The sequence below is a fragment of the Bubalus bubalis genome, chromosome 20 (assembly GCF_019923935.1).
Source record: "Bubalus bubalis isolate 160015118507 breed Murrah chromosome 20, NDDB_SH_1, whole genome shotgun sequence".
Classification (NCBI taxonomy): Eukaryota; Metazoa; Chordata; class Mammalia; order Artiodactyla; family Bovidae; genus Bubalus; species Bubalus bubalis.
This window is the reverse complement of record NC_059176.1, coordinates 38,513,879-38,533,395: the sequence shown is the minus strand read 5'-3', so window position 1 is coordinate 38,533,395 and position 19,517 is coordinate 38,513,879. Positions and strand designations below refer to the sequence as shown.

At 38.5% G+C, this 19,517-nt stretch overlaps 1 protein-coding gene across 7 annotated transcripts in view; it reads right to left on the bottom strand.

Annotated features, from left to right (window-relative positions):
* Positions 1-19,517, bottom strand: part of SCAPER (S-phase cyclin A associated protein in the ER) — a 414,652-nt gene that overhangs the window by 136,164 nt on the left and 258,971 nt on the right. For all 7 annotated transcript variants that reach the window (XM_044933045.2, XM_025271386.3, XM_025271383.3 and 4 more), the window contains one exon: positions 17,301-17,416. In XM_044933045.2, coding sequence (XP_044788980.1) covers positions 17,301-17,416 — 116 coding nt within the window. The remainder of the gene's footprint in view (positions 1-17,300; positions 17,417-19,517) is intronic.

The following is a 19,517-nucleotide window of genomic DNA, read 5'->3' as shown; positions in this document are numbered from 1 at the left end:
TCTGACTCCCTCCTTTCTGACCCTAGAACACTTAGGGTGGGTATGGATAGCCGAGGAGCCAACATCCAGGAACTGGAGATAAAAGACAGCTCAAGACTGGGGTAGAGAAGGGACGCTAATAGTGCTGCCGACCAACCAATCTTTGATCCGCAGATGTAAATTATGTGCCTTCTACACCTTGGTTTGCATCAAAACACAATGTAACAATTTCAAATGATTGCTACACTGCATATCATATTCTACAATGTAACATTTTAAAAACACTAAAATTAATTTTTTAATTCAGGGATTTTCCTAAGTATAATGATGCCTCAGAGCAGGAGAAAGAAATCTTCAACTAGATGAGTTATTTCAAAGGTTCTTGTTTAGCTGGTGAATTTGGTATAATTAGAATAAGCAGTTTAATTATTCCACAGAGACATACTCTAATTTTAAATGAGAAATCACATATATTTTAAGTACAACCTAATTAGACTTCCTGCGTTTCCTAAAATTAACCTCCTACTGAGATGGTGTTTTGTTGCAAAGATTACAATAATACATTTAAAAATTAGGATGAGCATAAAATTAAAACATTAATTTGAAGTCTAGCGTTAAACTCTGTCTTGTCTAATAAAAAGACAGTTATGATTAGCTAGTCTTTAGATATGTTCTTAAGTAGGATCTGGTTATATAATTTTAAAGTCACAATTAAACATGTCGGCTCTGGAAAAGACCCCAGGTGGCGTGCAGTGTTAAACAGCAGATTAAAGTCGACACAACTAATTTCTTTACTTTAATCTTATTAGTGGTATAACAGCTGTCAACTGTAACCATTTCTGTGCTGCCTTTTGAGACAAACAAAATGCCTCAATATGTCAAATGGAGAAGAGTATTTATCAATCACTATGGTAACCCACTCCAGTATTCTTGCTGGGAAAATCCCATGGACAGAGGAGCCTCATGGGCTACAGTCCATAGGGTCACAAAGAGTTGGACACGGCTGAGCACACAACACACACACACACACACGGCTAATTAGCTTTCAAAATAGCTTTTTAAACTTTCATTATCTTGAGGAAAGTTACTTACTTTTAGTAAATCTTGATCTAAAAATAGCTATTTAGAATTACCAATAATCCTGCCTAGAAATAAGGAATTGTTTGTTAACAATGGATTGTATCCTAAACTTCACCCACACCAGCAAATAACATTTGATTAACACTTAATGAGAGGCTGTAATGTAGCAGACACATAAGGTGGTATGTGGTTTCCACCTCTATATCTGTATCTGGTATTGATGGGAAATAAGTCTTATGATGAATTTACTCTATATTTACCACCTGATTTAAATCATGAAAAGGGTATTGAAGGTAACACAGAGATGTTGTACTGCTTTTGTAGACTTCATTGCTAGATCTTCTCTGAATATTTTGTCTCATACATACAAATAGTTACAAGTGGTTTTGGTTCATCTTTCTGAACTTCTGTTAGATCATTCTTCTTGTCCCCCTTTGGCTCTTAACCAGACTGAAAACCTCTCTCTTGGGTGTTACCATGTAGGCAATAAGATAGAGAAGGAAGAATACCAGAATAGAATGCTCAGTCCTAGCTGCCGATGTGATAAGAGATGATAAATCATTCAGTGTTTTTAAGCCTTAGTTTCTTCATTTATATAATGTGATAAATTGATGAGCATGTGTCAAAGACTCTGTTAAATAAATGTAATATATTGACTAATATAAATAGCTTTATTACTCTTATATTTCTGACAATGCCAAGTGTTTTGCAGGGACTCATTACAACTTCTTTGTAAAGGTTTTCTGTATCTCTCACTCATCCTTCACCCACAATACTAAACAAAGTGCTAACCACATGGCAATAAAAGTATATATTAAATGAGTGAATTCCTCTTTGGGTAAAACAGCATAAGCAGTGAGGGCTTAAATTAACATAATAGAAAGATGAGACAATAATACAAAGATGAGGAATGAAAAATATATTAACTTTCTTCAAAATGTGAAAAAAAATAAGGAAGAAATAATATCTTTCACTTTTCCCTGAATCAGTCATTTTGTCCAATGCACTCGAACTTAATGATTTTTTATACTGTACTGACAGTGTCCTAATAATATCAAAATGTTCACACCTTGCAAAGTGTACCCTGTTATTTCAGGTCTCCATGTTCTTGCACATGCTGTGCTCTCTGCTGAGGAAGACTTGTTAATTTGACAAACTCTGAATCTATCTTTTAAAACCTATAGGAAAGACTCTGTCTTCCTCTGGCTGTTAATGATGCCATCCTTTCACTGTTTCTGCACTTGGCGCATTCTTGTACAGTTACACTTAGCAGCATATTACCTCTTCCCCTGTTTAGTTCACTTTTTAATGAATGAGCCTACTGATGGTTATGGACACAGTTTTATTTCCACAACTCTACTGCTCAGCACACAACCAATGGCACCAATCCCCCAGGTGCGTGTGGAAATGTGTAATAACACATTTGGTTGTCACAATGACTGGGGGCAGAGGTATTTAATGGGTCAAGGAATGTTACACAGCATGCGGTGTGCAGGGCACTGTGACCCAGTGCCATTAGTATCCCAGGCCAGAGTGTGACAATGCACAAAGCCCTTTCATATACGTTACATTTCACCTTCACAACCCTGCGAGACAGAAAGCTTTTCCCCATTCCCCAGATGAAAAATCCTACAGCACAATGAGGTCTTAAAGGCAGGTCTCACATCAAACACTGGCAAAGCTGGTATTTGAACTCTAATGCTCTGATTCTAAATCCCAGCTGAGTTTAATTCAGTAGTGCATTATAGTCCCTTGTCTCTAATTCTAAATACAGATCCTGGCTTGAGTCCTAGAACTAATCAAACGAGAAAGTGAATATGTTTATTGTTGTTCAGTCACTAAGTCGTGTCTGCCTCTTGGCAACTCCATGGACTGCAGCACACCAGGCTTCCTTGTCCTTCACCATCTTCTGGAACTTGCTCAAACTCATGTCCATTGAGTTGATGATGCCATCTAACCATCTCATTCTTGGCCGCCCTCTTCTCCTCTTGCCCTCAATCTTTCCCAGCAGCAGGGTCTTTTCCAATGATTCACTCTTTGAATCCGGTGGCCAAAGTATTGGAGCTTCAGCTTCAGCATTCAGTTCAGTTCAGTTCAGTTGCTCAGTCGTGTCCGACCCTTTGAGACCCCGTGAATCGCAGCACACCAGACCTCCCTGTCCATCACCAACTCCCAGGAGTTCACTCAGACTCACGTCCATCGAGTCAGTGATGCCATCCAGCCATCTCATCCTCTGTTATCCCCTTCTCCTCCTGCCCCCATCCCTCCCAGCATCACAGTCTCTTCCAATGAGTCAACTCTTCACAAGAGGTGGCCAAAGTACTGGAGTTTCAGCTTCAGCATCATTCCTTCCAAAGAAATCCCAGGGCTGATCTCCTTCAGAATGGAGTGGTTGGATCTCCTTGCAGTCCAAGGGACTCTCAAGAGTCTTCTCCAACACCACAGGTCAAAAGCATCAATTCTTCGGTACTCAGCCTTCTTCACAGTCCAACTCTCATATCCATTACATGACTACTGGAAAAACCATAGCCTTGACTAGATGGACCTTTGTTGGCAAAGTAATGTCTCTGCTTTTGAATATGCTATCTAGGTTGGTCATAACTTTTCTTCCAAGGAGTAAGCATCTTTTAATTTCATGGCCGCAGTCACCATCTGCAGTGATTTTGGAGCCTAGAAAAATAAAGTCTGACACTGTTTCCACTGTTTCCCCATCTATTTCCCATGAAGTGATGGGACCGGATGCCATGATCTTCGTTTTCTGAATGTTGAGCTTTAAGCCAACTTTTTCACTCTCCTCTTTAACTTTCATCAAGAGGCTTTTGAGTTCCTCTTCACTTTCTGCCATAGGGGTGGTGTCATCTGCATATCTGAGGTGATTGATATTTCTCCCGGCAATCTTGATTCCAGCTTGTGCTTCTTCCAGCCCAGCGTTTCTCATGATGTACTCTGCATAGAAGGTAAATAAGCAGGGTGACAATATACAGCCTTGACGTACTCCTTTTCCTATTTGGAACCAGTCTGTTGTTCCATGTCCAGTTCTAACTGTTGCTTCCTGACCTGCATATAGGTTTCTCAAGAGGCAGGTCAGGTGCTCTGGTATTCCCATCTCTTTCAGAATTTTCCACAGTTCATTGTGATCCACACAGTCAAAGGCTTTGGCATAGTCAACAAAGCAGAGAGAGATGTTTTTCTAGAACTCTCTTGCTTTTTCCATGATCCAGCAGATGTTGGCAATTTGATCTCTGGTTCCTCTGCCTTTTTTAAAACCAGCTTGAACATCTGGAAGTTCACGGTTCACGTATTGCTGAAGCCTGACTTGGAGAATTTTGAGCATTACTTTGCTAGCGTGTGAGATGAGTGCAATTGTGTGGTAGTTAGAGCATTCTTTGGCATTGCCTTTCTTTGCATTAGTCCTTCCGATTAATATTCAAGGTTGATTTCCTTTAGGATTGACTGGTTTGACTTCCTGGATGTCCAAGGAATTCTCAAGAATCTTCTCCAACATCACAGTCCAAAAGCATCAATTCTTCAGCACTCTGCCTTTTTTACAGTCCAACTCTCACATCCATACACGACTACTGGAAAAACCACAGCTTTGACTATATTGATCTTTGTCAGCAAAGTGAGGTCTCTACTTTTTACAACACTGTCTAGGTTTGTCTTAGCTTTTCCTCCAAGCAGCAAGCATCTTTTAATTTCCTGTCTGCAGTTACCATCCATAGTGATTTCGGAGTCCAAAAAAATAAAATATGTCACTGTTTTCACTTTCCCCCCATCTATTTGCCATGAAGTGATGGAACCAGATGCCATGATATTTGCTTTTTGAATGCTGAATTTTAAGCCAGCTTTCTCACTCACCTCTTTCACCTTCATCAAGAGGCTCTTTTGTTCCTCTTCACTTTATGCCATTAGAGTAGTATCCTCTGCATATCTGAGGTTGTTGATACTTCTCCCAGCAATCTTGATTTCAGCTTGCAAGTCATTCAGCCCAGCTCTTCAAATGATGTACTTTGCATAGAAGTTAAATAAGCAGGGTGACAATACACAGCCTTGTCATACTCCTTTCCCTATTTGGAACCAGTCTGTTGTTCCATGTCCGGTTCTAACTGTTGCTTCTTGATCTGCATACAGGTTTCTCAGGAGACAGGTAAGGTAGTCTGGTATTCCCATCTCTTTAAGAATTTTCCACAGTTTGTAGTGATCTACACAGTCAAAGGTGTTAGCAGAGTCAATGAAGCAGAGGTAGATGGTTTTTTGGAATTCCCTTGCTTTTTCTATGAACCAATGGATGTTGGCAATTTGATCTCTGGTTCCTCTGCCTTTTCTAAATCCAGCTTGTACATCTGGAAGTTCTCAGTTCACGTACTGTTGATGCCTAGCTTGAATGAGTTTGAGCATTATCTTGCTAGCACATGAAATGAGCAAAAGTGTATGGTTGAACACAGAAGTAAATTTTAGCCTAAAATACATTATGTGTTAGACTGTGTATATATTTGCAAAATATGACATTGTAATATTCATCCTATTTAGGTGTTTCTCAACAATCCAAGTCTCAGAAAGTGACAAGACAAAAGAGGTTACAGAGTTAGCAAAGACACTTAGTTCACAATTCTGAAAGTGCTACAGACTGTTTTCAGCAAGACTGCTGTATTACACTGTCTAGAACACCAGAGGACTTGGCCACAAATTCTACATCAATTGTTTAGGTCATTGACATTTTCCTTACAGAAATACACTGCTGATTTTATGAAGGAAATTAATAATAAAATAGGATTCACTTAACAGAAATTAGCTTTACAATCATTTCTGCTGGAATGCATAAATTTGAAAAATGGAGAGAGATTTTTATTTACATTAACTCAAATGTCAATGCTGAGGAATATTTATATGAATTTTGATTTTCAGTAAGGCAACAACTTGATCTCTGAATCAATAGCTAGGCTTGATAAAAATGATTCCCTGGAGAAGGCATTAGTGTAAAGGAAAGAGCAAGAAAGTTAGAGCCTCAAATAAGTTGTTTGTAACGTCCCAGGAAGTGATCTAATAGTGATAGTCCAAGTTAAATATTTTAAGTAAACAGGTAACCAAAAATGTTCAACCAATGAACTATTACTTGAGAACTTTCTACATGGAAAGAAAATGCCTTAATGTAGAGTGGCTAAGAAAAAAAAGTTTAAAATTGCAAACTTTATCAGAAAACATGAACCCGGAATGTACCAGTGTAATTCTGGTAATACAACCACCCCACCTAGAATGAAGTTTTGCATTTCTTATTGGGAAAGACAGAGGTAAGAACAGGACGAGGCAGGGCTCTGAAACTTGCATCAGGTGTATGACTATGTCATGCTCTGGGATAGATGTTTAGTAATATGGAGATACTGTGTGCTTTCCTTGAGAAGAATAAAACTGCAATTTCAAAAAAGCTTAGACTGAAATAAGTCAATGCTTTTCTTTCTTCTTTTGAGTATTATAATCATTTGGTTTTTTACAAATGTTTTATCTTTCGCCTAGCAGTTGAAACTGCACTTACTGAGTCTTAAAACAAAGTCAAATTACTCAGTTCTTAAAAATATCATAAAGCTTTATTTTGTAGTATAGGATTAACATTCTGAGCTGCATCAGGCTATCAGGATTTGAGTGGGGAGCTGGTGGCAGTAACTGCTCTTGCAATCTTCTCACCTTCTAAACATCTTAATCTCAACTTCAAAATAGGCTGCTGCTAAGTCGCTTCAGTAGTGTCCGACTCTATGCGACTCCATAGACGGCAGCCCATCAGGCTCCCCCATCCCCGGGATTTTCCAGGCAAGAACACTGGAATGGGTTGCTATTTCCTTTTCCAATACATGAAACCAACTGGTTCTAATTTCAGAAGACAGCCAGTGAAATGATTAAGTTCATCATGAACAAACTTATTCTATATTAAAAAGTTGGACAATGGTCCATTATGGTCAAGTCAGAGAAAACAGAGGCTAAGAAATATATTTTTTAGTTTTTATGAAAATAAGACAATGTTACTGGGATTCAAACTAAATCCTAATTATAAGGTTAATAATGAGGAAACCACTCTGTGACCCAAGGGACACCAAGAAAGTTAACATTTGAGGACTATAAAGAACAAGAGTAGTATTGTTACTTGTTCTTATAGAATTCAGGTATTTTATTAAGCAATATGTTGTCTAATCTTTGATCCTGAAAGTAAGATCTGCACTCTAGAGTACGTTACGTTAGCATCCAGGTACAGAACGTTTAGTGTATTTAATTCTCTATACACATTCTCCAAATGAAGGTTAGGAGAAAAAAGGAAAGTTCAGTCAGTCTGAGCTTGTAGAAACATTTAATGTTCATAAAGAATGATACCCTAGAGAACATGTAGAATGTGCTTTCTCTCTTTATTTCTACTTTAAACTTTGGGCATTCATTCATTCTTTCTTGATATGGAAGATTGTAGAAAAACTGCTATGAGGTTGCAAGGAAGGCTCTATTACATAGTCCAATATTTTCAATTCAATCTGGAGTTTAAAAAATCTTTTAATATTTGTATTTAAAAGTATCAGAATCTAGGTTAGAAGGGACAGAAATTCACTTAAAATATTTCAAGTAAAAAGAGGCATTTACTGTAAGGCTGTTGGGAACGTTCACGTGAATCCAGGAGAAAATGAGCCACCAGACTTCAGGAGGGCAGGAACAATGCCAGCTCTGTGGACGGGGACTCCTCTCATTTCCAGCCCCTCATCTCTCATGAAGCTCTGGTCTCCTCCTTCCCCCCACAACTGGCCTCCATTAGTCCTGCTAAACTTGGAGTGAACACAGCCCTGTAATGACCATCCCAGAAGTTACTCTGCATGATTTTTCAAATTTAAACACAACACACACACACACACACACACACACACACACACACACAATGGTTGAAGTTTTATGGTTTTCCAACTGCAAATTCCTGAGAGACAATCTTGACTGGCCCAGTTTAACTTTTTGGGCTGAGTTTTAAGACTGTAAGATTGGCTGCTTTTGAGTCAAATGTTCAGTCTTGGTTTAACCAGCTGTGGTCATTGAGGGAAACATCCCATGGCATAAAATACAGCTGCTTAGAAGAGGCATAGGTATAAAGCCTAGAACATGTAATATCATAACACCCAGAAAAAGGGAGGACACAACAAACAGCAATGGCGTTGAGGTGAATATGACAAGCCAAGAAAAGAGATAAATGGTAACATGGAAGGAAACTAATAGTGAAGACAGGATTAACAGGGTTTAGACTGTGTTGCAAACCAAAGAGAAAAGCCAAGACCCAAGAGCAGATGAGCTCCAAAGAGAACAGACAAGGCAGTCAAGCAAGAGACGGGAGTAAGCAGCAAGCTGTAGGCCAGCCATGCATCGGAGGAAACCAAGTTTGCAGACATCAGATATGTAGCAAAGCATTCCTTTTATGAAGAGCTTATGTATATCACCAGGCTGGCTGTTCCACAAAGGTAACACAGGCAGGCTAGTATTAGTGATACTTAGAGTTTAACCCATTTCATTTTCCATTACTATAAGTTCCCTAAGGAAAAGGTCTATTTCTAATGGCTCCTAGATGTGGCAATCCCATTCCTATGTCCATACAACTGATCCCAAAAAGGGAATCCCTAGAGAACAGTTTCCCTGGGTATCAGAATCAGAAGCCCAACGTCATTTACCTGCTTCTGGCATACACCAGGATACCCCTTTTCCACTATAAATGAACTGCATCAGTTGCCACCCTGTGAGTATCACAAGACCAAGAGGAAGGAACAGAAGCTTCTAGGGATGAAACCTCAATAATCCTGGGAGAGTAATTCTGAACATTCTGTCATCTGGAAAGAATACACACTCTTTGAGAAACAGTATAATGGCTCTCTCTCAGGTTGTAGTCATGTCCCAAACATGACTGCTCGCAATCCCCATGCTAGCAACGACCACATATCTGGCTGCTGGTGACGGTGAGGGGTAAACAAGGAAACCATGCTAAGCCTCGGGCACTGTGACTGGCACTGAGGGTGTGCTCAAGAAGTGTTCAGTTCTGTTTCCTCACCAACTTCAAAGAGTCAAGTAAATGCAGTATGGCCAAGTAGATAAACTGCACAAGTTTATTTTTATCTTACTTTGGATAATAAATTTGTGATCTTCCTAGTCAGCCAAGCTCTAACTCGCATCATTCTAAATTTATTTACTTTTACTGTATTCAGTGATTACTGTTTTACCTGAGACTGATTTATGGATAGATAAATGTATATACTCTAAATAAGAAAAAAGAGAGCTTAATTTGTTTGACATGAATAGATGGGTATACTTTATAAAGGCCACAGTAGTAGGAAGAATTTATTTTTCACCATAGATTAAAATGGGGGTGCTCTGATTTTAAAACTGTGATAAGGACAAAACCCAAGAATACAGTTCCAGCATTCTCTTTGACCTTCTTTTTTTTTTTTTTTCCCTTTGACCTTCTAAGTAAAGCAGTTACAGACAAAAGATTCACAGAAACTGAAAGATGGAATACAAAAATACTGCCTTAAGTCTAGCTAACAGACTGGTCTAAGTCAGGCCCTTAATCATCTAGGACTGAGATGTAATCATATTTTAAGTCCACAGAGTCAAGTATTTGATATAGTGTGTTATTTTACTGCTTTACTTCCATGTCTCAGAAAATTCATTCATTCATATATGGAAATGATACTTATTAAGACATCATATGATTGACAAATAATGCATTTACTATGGTCTCTGATCCCAAGGAATTAGAGTCCCTTTGAGAAAAAGATAACACAAGTAGAATACCTGGGAACATTAATACAGGGCTAAACTGGACTATTCTCTAACCTGTTTGATATTTCTTCAATGATTTAGATAAAGATACTTATGTTTTACATATCAGCTTCAGATGTGACACAGTGTTAAAGAAAAAAAAAAAAATGAAGTAAGCAGCCAAATCAGGATCCAAAAAGAATCTTGACAGGCTGGGCCAAAATTAACCAGGATGAAGTCTGGACTTAGGGTGGAAAAAACAAATGACCAAGTAAAATTAATAGATCATAGATTCTTAGAACCCAAAGTGACACAGACACAGGGATTTAAAGCTCAGTAATTAAGTAGGGTAACGTGCAGTCAAAACAATAACACCCGCAAAAAAAAAGAGAAAGAAAAGAAATCCAATCCATTGATATTAACTAAATGCTTTCTTTGTGCAGGGCACTTAATGAACACATGTACTTTTAGCAGCCAACAAGTCCTACCCTGCACAGTAGTATTACCATTTAATTAAGGCTCTGTTATAACAATTTGGCCCCTGATACCATAGCTACGAAGTAAAAAGCAGAGACTTAGGCTCAGATCTGACTCCAGAGTCTGTCTATTCTTCATTATACCATGCAATGCTTCATGCTGATAAGACTATTTCCATATACAAATTATGACCAGAGGGACAATGGAGGAAGAGAAGCAAGGTGGATGGAGAAGAAAGAGGGACTATTTGGTTCTGCAGTAGGACAATCTAGAGTATCTTGAAGACTAGAAGAGTTAAGTAGAATAACTTAACTATTTGGCCCCTTTATTGTTTGTGACTATCTGTCAAGGACTAAGAATTCCAAGCAAGTAAAAGGCAACTTAGGAAAGACAGCCCCAAAGATCTGCTGGCTTCTTTATGAAATATCAACATTTACTGCTGTCTGAAAAGAGTCTGATGCTGAAGCTGAAGCTCCAATACTTTGGCCACCTGATGTGAAGAGCCGACTCATTCAAAAAGACCCTGATGCTGGGAAAGACTGAAGGCAGAAGAAGAGGGCAGCAGAGGATGAGACGACTGGATGGCATCACTGACTCAATGGGCAAGAGTTTGAGCAAGCTCAAGGAGATAGTGAAGGACAGGGAAGACTGGTGTGCTGCAGCCCATGGGGTCACAAAGAGTTGGACACGACTTAGTGACCGAACAACAATATTTGGGCCTGGAGATGTGGAATGCTGTAAGTGTCAACTCTAACTTCTATTCGCTGCCGCTACGTAAATATACTGCAAAAGCACAACACAAAGTACTTCTATTCGCTGCCGCTACGTAAATATACTGCAAAAGCACAACACAAAGTACTTCTATTCGCTGCCGCTACGTAAATATACTGCAAAAGCACAACACAAAGTTTAGGCCACAACCTTAGTCACAGCAGACCCATCTTCTTATTCACATAATATGGGGCATTCTTTATGCCCAAAGAAAATCACAAACTGCCATTTATTTTCAAATATTAAGGGCTATGTAAAGGGACAAACTAGTATATACAGAACGGATAAATGACAGAGTCCTAATAGCACAGGGAACTACAGTCAATATCTTGTGATAAAACCATAATGAAAAACAATATACAAAAGAAAGTCCATACATATATATATAACAGAATCACTTTGCTGTACAGCAGAAATTAACACAACACTGTAAATAAACTATACTTCTGTTTTTAAAAAAGCTATGCTAAACAACTGTTGTTAGCCTAAACCAAAGAAAAGCTTAGAATATGTCATTCATTATTTGGTTATTTGTTTTCTCCAATTAAAATTAGGAAGAAGAATAACATGAGCCATTCCGAAAGTAGATACAACATGAAATGAAAATTGTCTTGTTTCAGGGTGATCTTTCTTGGCACCAAAAACAATTTTATTGGAGCACATTTGTTAAAAAGGTTGATTTAAGAATACCACATCCTGGCCAATTCCTTTTAATAACGTGTGTGTGTGTGTGTGATTTAAATATAACAATGTCGTGTTAGTTTCAGGTGTGCAGTGCAGTGATGTAGTTTTATTTATATATCTGTATCTCTTTAAATCTCTCTATATATCTTCTTTTTCAGATTCGTTTCCCTTATAGGTTATAATGAAATACTGAGTAGAGTTCCCTGTGCTATACAGTAGGTCCCTGATGGATATATATTTCATATAAACTAGTGTGTACCTGCTAATCCCAATATCCTAATTAATTTATCCCCCCCCTACTCTTTTCCCCTTTGGGAACTGTCTGTTTTCTGTGTCTGTGGGCTTATTTCTGTTTTGTAAATAAGTGCATTTGTATCTTTTTTTCCCCTGGATTTCACATATAAGTGATATAATATGATAACTGTCTTTGTCTGGCTTACTTCACTTAATAGGATAATCTTTAAGTTCATCCATGTTGCTGCAAATGGCATTATTGCATTCTTTTTTATGGAATATTCAGTTCAGTTCAGTTACTCAGTTGTGTCTGACTCTGTGACCCCATGAACTGCACGCCAGGCTTCCCTGTCCATCACCAATTCCTGGAGCCTACTCAAACTCATGTCCATCGTATTGGTGATGCCATCCAACCATCTCATCCTCGTCCCCGTCTCCTCCTGCCTTCAATCTTTCCCAGCATCAGGGTCTTTTCCAATGAGTCGGTTCTTCACATCAGGTGGCCAAAGTATTGGAGTTTCAGCTTCAGCATCAGTCCCTCCAATGAATATTCAGGACTGATTTCCTTTAGGATGGACTGGTTGGATCTCCTTACAGTCCAAGGGACTCTCAAGAGTCTTTTCCAACATTACAGTTCAAAAGCATCAATTCTTTGGTGCTCAGCTTTCTTTATAGTCCAACTCTCATATCCATACATGACTACTGGAAAAACCATAGCTTTGACTAGACAGACCTTTGTTGGTAAAGCAATGTCTCTGCTTTTTAATATACTGTCTAGGTTGGTCACTGCTTTTCTTCCAAGGAGCAATCCATGAAATTCTGCTGAAGCTGAAACTCCAATACTTAGGCCATTTGGTGCAAAGAACCGACTCATTGGAAAAGACCCTGATGCTGGGAAAGATTGAGGGCGGGAGGAGAAGGGGATGACAGAGGATGAGATGGTTGGATGGCATCACCAACGTGATGGACATGAATTTAAGTAGGCTCCAGGAGTTGGTGATGGACAGGTAAGCCTGGCGTGTTGCAATCCATGGAGTTGCAAAGATTCGGATATGACTGAGTGACTGAACTGCACTGACTATTCCATTGTACATGAAACACACAGCTAACATTACACTCGATGGTGAAAAGCTGAAAGCATTTCCTCTAAGATCAGACAAGACAAGGAGGCTCACTCTCAGTACTTTTATTCAACATAGTTTTGGAAGTCCTAGCCACAGCAATCAGAGAGGAAAAAGAAATATAAATATCTACATTGGAACAGAAAAATAAAACTGTCAGTGTCTGCATATGACATGAAATGATACATAGAAAATCCTAAAGATGCTACCAGAAAACTACTAGGACTCATCAATGAATTTGGTAAAGTTTCAGAATAAAAAATTAATATTTAAAAATCTGTTGTATTTCTATATACCAATAATGAAAGATCAGAAAGAAGAATTTTTAAAAAATTTCATTTACCAGCGCATCAAAAAGAATAAAATATCTAGGAATAAACCTAGCAAAGAAAGCAAAGGCCCAGACAACTGTAAGATGCAGATGAAAGAATCTGCATGAAATGCCACAGGAGGCAGAAAATAAGATGTGCTAATGAGATGACAGAAACAAATGGAAAGATATACCATGTTCTTAGATTGGAAGAATAAATATTGTTAAAATGACTATAGTACTCAAGGCAAAATACAGATTCAATGCAATGCCTACCAAATTACCAATGGCATTTTTCACAGAACTAGAAGAAAAATTTTAAAATTTGTATGGAAACACAAAAGGCTCTGAATAGTCAAAGCAATTTTGAGAAAGAAAAACAGAGCTGGAGGAATCAGGCTCCTTGACTTCAGACGATACTACGAAACTTTGTAGTTTCACACTAATCAAAACAGTATGGCACTGGCACAGAGACAGAAATATAGATCAATAGAACAGGACAGAAAGCCCAGAAACAAACCCATGCACTTAAGATCAATTAATCTATGAGAAAAGAGACAAGAATATCCAGTGAAGAAAAGACAGTCTCTCCAATAACTGGTACTGGCAAAACTGGACAGCTTCATGTAAAATAATGAAATTAGAACATTCTCTTAACACCATACACAAAAATAAACTCAAAATGGATTAAAGGCTTAAATGTAAGACTGGATAATATAAAACTCCTAGAGGAAAACACAGGCAGAACACTCTTTGACATATATTGCAGAAGTATCTTTTCAGATCCATCTCTTAGAGTAATGCAAATAAAAACAAAAATAAACAAATGGGACCTAATCAATAATAATTTGAAAAGGATTCAAGCAGGTTTATGAGCTTTCTCTGGTTCTAAAAAAGAAAAGCAACAGAGTGAAGATTCAGAAAGATTTCAAAAATTAAAATTTTCAGAAGTGGGTAGAATCCTCAGTTTCACATTAAAAAAAATCTGCTGAAAGCAAAATATTCACTCAGAGGGAGTTACATAGCAATAATTACAGGACAACTGCTGAGGCACTATGTGGAGTAAAAAGGGAGATGGGCAAAACGGTGAGGAAAGGAGCAGGGAGTTCCTTTATCCACTTACAGAGCTCTGGGCTGCAGTGGGAGTGAAACATTGGGTGTGCAGTCATAGGGGATCCACATGGTAACTGTTGAGATGATCCACATGATAAATATTACTAAACAGTGACTGAACTTTCTCAAAGCCTCTTCTGTTTATCACTAAGAAAAATGAACTAATGAAGGATAGTTAAAACAAAACCAAAAACAGTTGCTCTAGGTAAGAGCCATGAAATGCCACAGGAGGCAGAAAATAAGATGTGCTAAATAAGGTGGCAGAAAGCTCAGGATGTTGAGGGCTGGGAGCTGAAGAGGGACAGAAGGGGAGGATGTGGACAAGCTGAGAGTAAAGGGAGTACCCAGCAACTATGCAAGTCCCAAGGCCAGAGAGCTGTTAGAAGGAATATGAAAAGGAACACTTTCTGAATTAAATCACTGACTGATGCCCACCAGTGTGCTTTGAGCCTACATTTAAATCTAACAAAATTGTGATATTTCTTTTTCCTATCTCTAAGTAAGCAGCATAATACTCTCAGCCTTCATCTGTTCGCCCTAAGAAGGGAGGCTAGGTTAGAAAGTAGAGTCATGATCTTGAGCTGTGATAAGGACAGGGGAATCTTATAGTCAGTGCTAGATGCCCACAGCCTTTTGAGCTGGCCTCACTCAGTAGGCAGTACCTGGTTGAAAACACAAATCTATTAGCCTAAGATGAGATGAAGAAACAAACTCTCGGTCCTGGCACTTCGGCAGCTGGTGGCCATCAGAGAAGCACTGATCTGGACTCTCAGGGTTCCACGGCTCCTTTCCAAAGCATGTGTGCTAATGCTTGGTTAGGTCTTTTTAGGAACTGTGGGAAAAACCTCTTCTGTTCTCTACACAAGAGGCATAGATAAGCACCAGAACATGCCCTTTGCCACAATGGCAAAGGCAGCTTTGGGGAACAGGCATTTAATCTAGGTTACCATCAAGGGATCTCAGTGTCATGCATGTTGAAGCCTACCGAAAAACACAGAAAACAACAACAATAAAACAAAAAAGAAAGAAAACAAATGCTACCGAGTACACTTAAGGTGAATAATAAGAATTAACAGTTATGGAAAGCACTGTCCCAAATAATCAAATACCATTTCCTTTCTTATCTCAAACACTATGTTTGATTCCTTCCTTCCTCTCTCCCTGCCAATCAACATACACTGAGTATGTGTACAATGTGTTACCTGACAACATGCCAAGTAACACATTGTCAATGAGGTCCACTTTGATAGGGAATAACAGCAACTCTTTTAGGACAGAACATCTATATGTACATTGTAACTATCCTATGGGAGAGTTTTCTGCTCCAAAGATACTCTGACCTTACAGGGTACTTACACCTTCTTTCATTCATCTCTACTTTGTCAGTAAAGCAAAAGAACCCAAACTAACTCAGTGTCAAAGTGTGTACACAGAAATATCTCACATCAAATTGATAACACTGTCTTAAACCAGGCAAGACTGCTATTTTAAAAACTGTCATCTAACATTTATAAAACACTTTAAGGTTTACAAGCTTCCCTGGTGGCTCAGATGGTAAAGAATCCGCCTGCAATGTGGGAGACCTGGGTTCGATCCCTGGGTTGGGACGATCCCCTGCAGAAGGAATGGCTGCTCACTCTAGTATTCTGGCCTGGAGAATTCCATGGACAAAGGAGCCTGGCAGCTACGGGGTCACAAAGAGTCGGACAGACTGAGTGACTTTCACTTTCACTTTTAAGGTTAACAAAGAACTCTCACATACATTATCACTGCAGTTGATCCCCATGCTGTGAGGTGAAAATGATTACAAATGAGGAAACAGATGCAACAAGATTAAGGCACTTGTCCCAGTTCTCCTAGCTAGTAACTGGCAGAGGTAAAACTGGAACCCAGATTGGTTTGACTCCAAAGCTGGTGCTATTTCTAATTTATCAAATGTCTCTTAGAAAAAAAAGATAACATACTCAAGGAATTTTTTTCCCTGCTGTAGCCAGTGGACAAATGAAGCACCCACTTTAGCTGAGCTAATTAAATATTTAAAAGTTTCTCAGTGACATAAGTGAACTTCTATCAAAACTTTTTATTTAAACTCTACAAATGTCTCCACAAAATATCCAAAAAGTTTACATGTTACAACTCAGGAATACAATATTTCTGAAATAATGCTGTCTGCTACTACATCCTTGGTGGCCAGGGACCAGAGGGTAACTTGAAATAATAAGAAAGTAGATCTTGTGTCTAAAGGGGGTACAGGATCCTTAGGATGGAGCAATTTATAGTTAAAGACCAAATGACAGTTCAGCTCCCAACTATCTGGTTGGGACTCTAGACTGTGGCAGTCTCGGCCCCAGACTGCTCTTCCTGTATGTTAGGGACTTCTTCAAATTTCACAGCTCAGTCCTGTGTTAATGTACTTAGTCCCTTTTTTTGTATGCAATACAAAAGTTAGTTTTCTCTTACTAGTATTCATTTCTGTTCAAATTTTGTTAAGTGGTTAGAACTTCTCACAAGTTCATCAGGTCTTCTTGATTTGGGGTTAGTAAAGGTCACAGACCAAAGGAATTTCCTTCATAAGGCTTTTTAGGCTCAATTTGAGTTTTGTAAGTGAAGTCAAGCACCTCTGTTTTTCTCCCTAATGGGGAGTGTAAGCTTTTGCTATTCAAACCTGCACACACATACAATTTTCTTGTGGTTCCCCCATATGGAAACCATAGGCAGAAATGACTCACAAATGAAACGTGAAAAACAGATTAAAAAACTATACTTACTTGGGAGGAATTCGTGAAACAGTGTTCACATTTGTGACTGGGACCACTGCTTGAAGAATGTGTTCAAGGGCTGTTAATCCACCAGCGGCTTGAAATGCAATCTGATCTGCTACATTCTAAATAGAAATACAAAGAGAAATTAGCCCAGTTTCCCAGACATAAAATTATAACCAAATGAAATATTTAGTTGTAGCGTGAAATATTCTGTTGGTTCAATTATTCTATAAACACTTATTGAATGCTTACTCAGTGCTGGGAATTACAGGTCAAAGTGGTGAACAAAAAAGATCATGGTTGCTGTCCCCTGTGAAGCTTAAAATTTAGTGGATGAGACCAACATTAATCAAATACGTATAACAATTTCCACTATAACAAGCACTCTGACGAAGGAAAGACGCTCTAGGAGAACAGTGGGGAAACTAAGTCTGTATTGGGGAAAGGGTCAGCACAGGCTTTTCTGGGAAAGTTGAGGTTTTGAGACAGGCAAAAGGAAAGGGAAAGGGATGAAGCACTCCAAGCATAGGGAAAAATAATTTTATAGGTAACTTTTTAACAATACTTTTAAAAATTGGATCTTTTTGTAATGTTAATTACCACCTAACAAGATAAATTGATTCCACAAAGATTTCCTTTGCTAGAACTTTTCTCTTTAGTAATACAAGATAATTTAATACCTAAGCAGTTCGCTTCATCTTTTTTTTTTTTTTTAAAACCACTTTAGCTATTTTAGGGAGAATATTAAGTAACCATTTTAGAACTCAACCTATGATTTTTTTCTAGACAATTTCTGAATTATATACAGTTCTTGTGTAAAGGATATCTAAGTTCTTTGCCTTCCTCTGGCATGAGGAAGGCAAGAGTTTTTAAACATACACAGAATCACTGTGTCAAATATGTGAAAAATAGGATGGCCACCTGCTGTGGGCTGAATCGTGTCCCCACCCTCTTCTGAGTTCTTATGTTGAAGTCCCAACCCCGAGGACCTCAGGATGTAACTGTGTTGGAGGATGAGAAATTTAAAGAGGTGATTTAAATTAAAATGAGGCTGGTAGGGTGGGGCAGTAATGCAGTATGACGGGTGAACTTGGCAGAGAAGAAGAGACACCAAGGATGCACAAAGCAAAAGCCTGTGTGAGGACACAGCAAGCAGGTATGTTTTACAAACCAAGGAGAGAGGCCTCAGGAAAAACCAAACCTACCCACACCTTGACCTTGGACTTCAGCCTCCAGAACTGTGAGGAAAGAAAGTTCTATTATATTTAAGCCACCCAGTCTGTGGTACTTAGTTATGGCAGTCCTAGCAAACTAATATTCAATGTCTCTATTACAACAACACCTTGCATTTGTTTTAATAATATTATCACAGTTATCAAGCCTTGAAATGTCTTTGAAATACTGAGGGACTTTTGGTGGGGGGTGGTGGAGGGGGGGTACTTAGCAGAGAGAGATGAGTTACCCACAAGCTCTGCCAAACACGTTTGCCTGATTCTTCTGATACTCAAAGCAAAATGCTCTGCCTGCTTTATGTGGACTAGCAATTATTGGTTCCAGAACATGTCTGGAATTTGACAGTATAATATCTTAATCATTCATTTATTCCTTCTTGGTACACAATAAAATACAGTAAGAGACTATAAGAAGTTCATCATGAATCCCACATAAGAGACTTCACTTGTAAGTCCCAGATAAGATTTTAACCTTAATTTTTAAGATTAACAATTACAATTTATGTTATTAATGAGAAAATGTTTCCCTGCAATAGAACAATCAGAAAACTGAAAAACTAGGTGCTCAGTAATTTATTTAAAACCATAATGCTGTGACCATTCTTTCTTCTCATGCTGGGATGTCAATATAAATAGAAAACAGTAATAATTTTCACATACACAGATAAAACTGCACTAATCACAACCATATAGCCATATCATAACTATATGGCAAATTGAACACACTGTGTAACAATTACAAAATTAAAAAATAAAGCCCTAAAACATGGCATAGTCCCCCTGATACCCATCCTACTCATTCTCTCGCCCTCTCTGCCACATGTAAAGGCTACCCTGATTTCTGAAATCATAGATTCCTTTTGTCTTCTATTCAGTTCTATAAACACAGGCTCACACCCCACATATTCTACAACATCTACCTTTTCTTGCCGACTTCTTTAATTGTCGCGTAGCCGCTTTACAATGTTGTGTTAGCCTCTGAGCACTACCG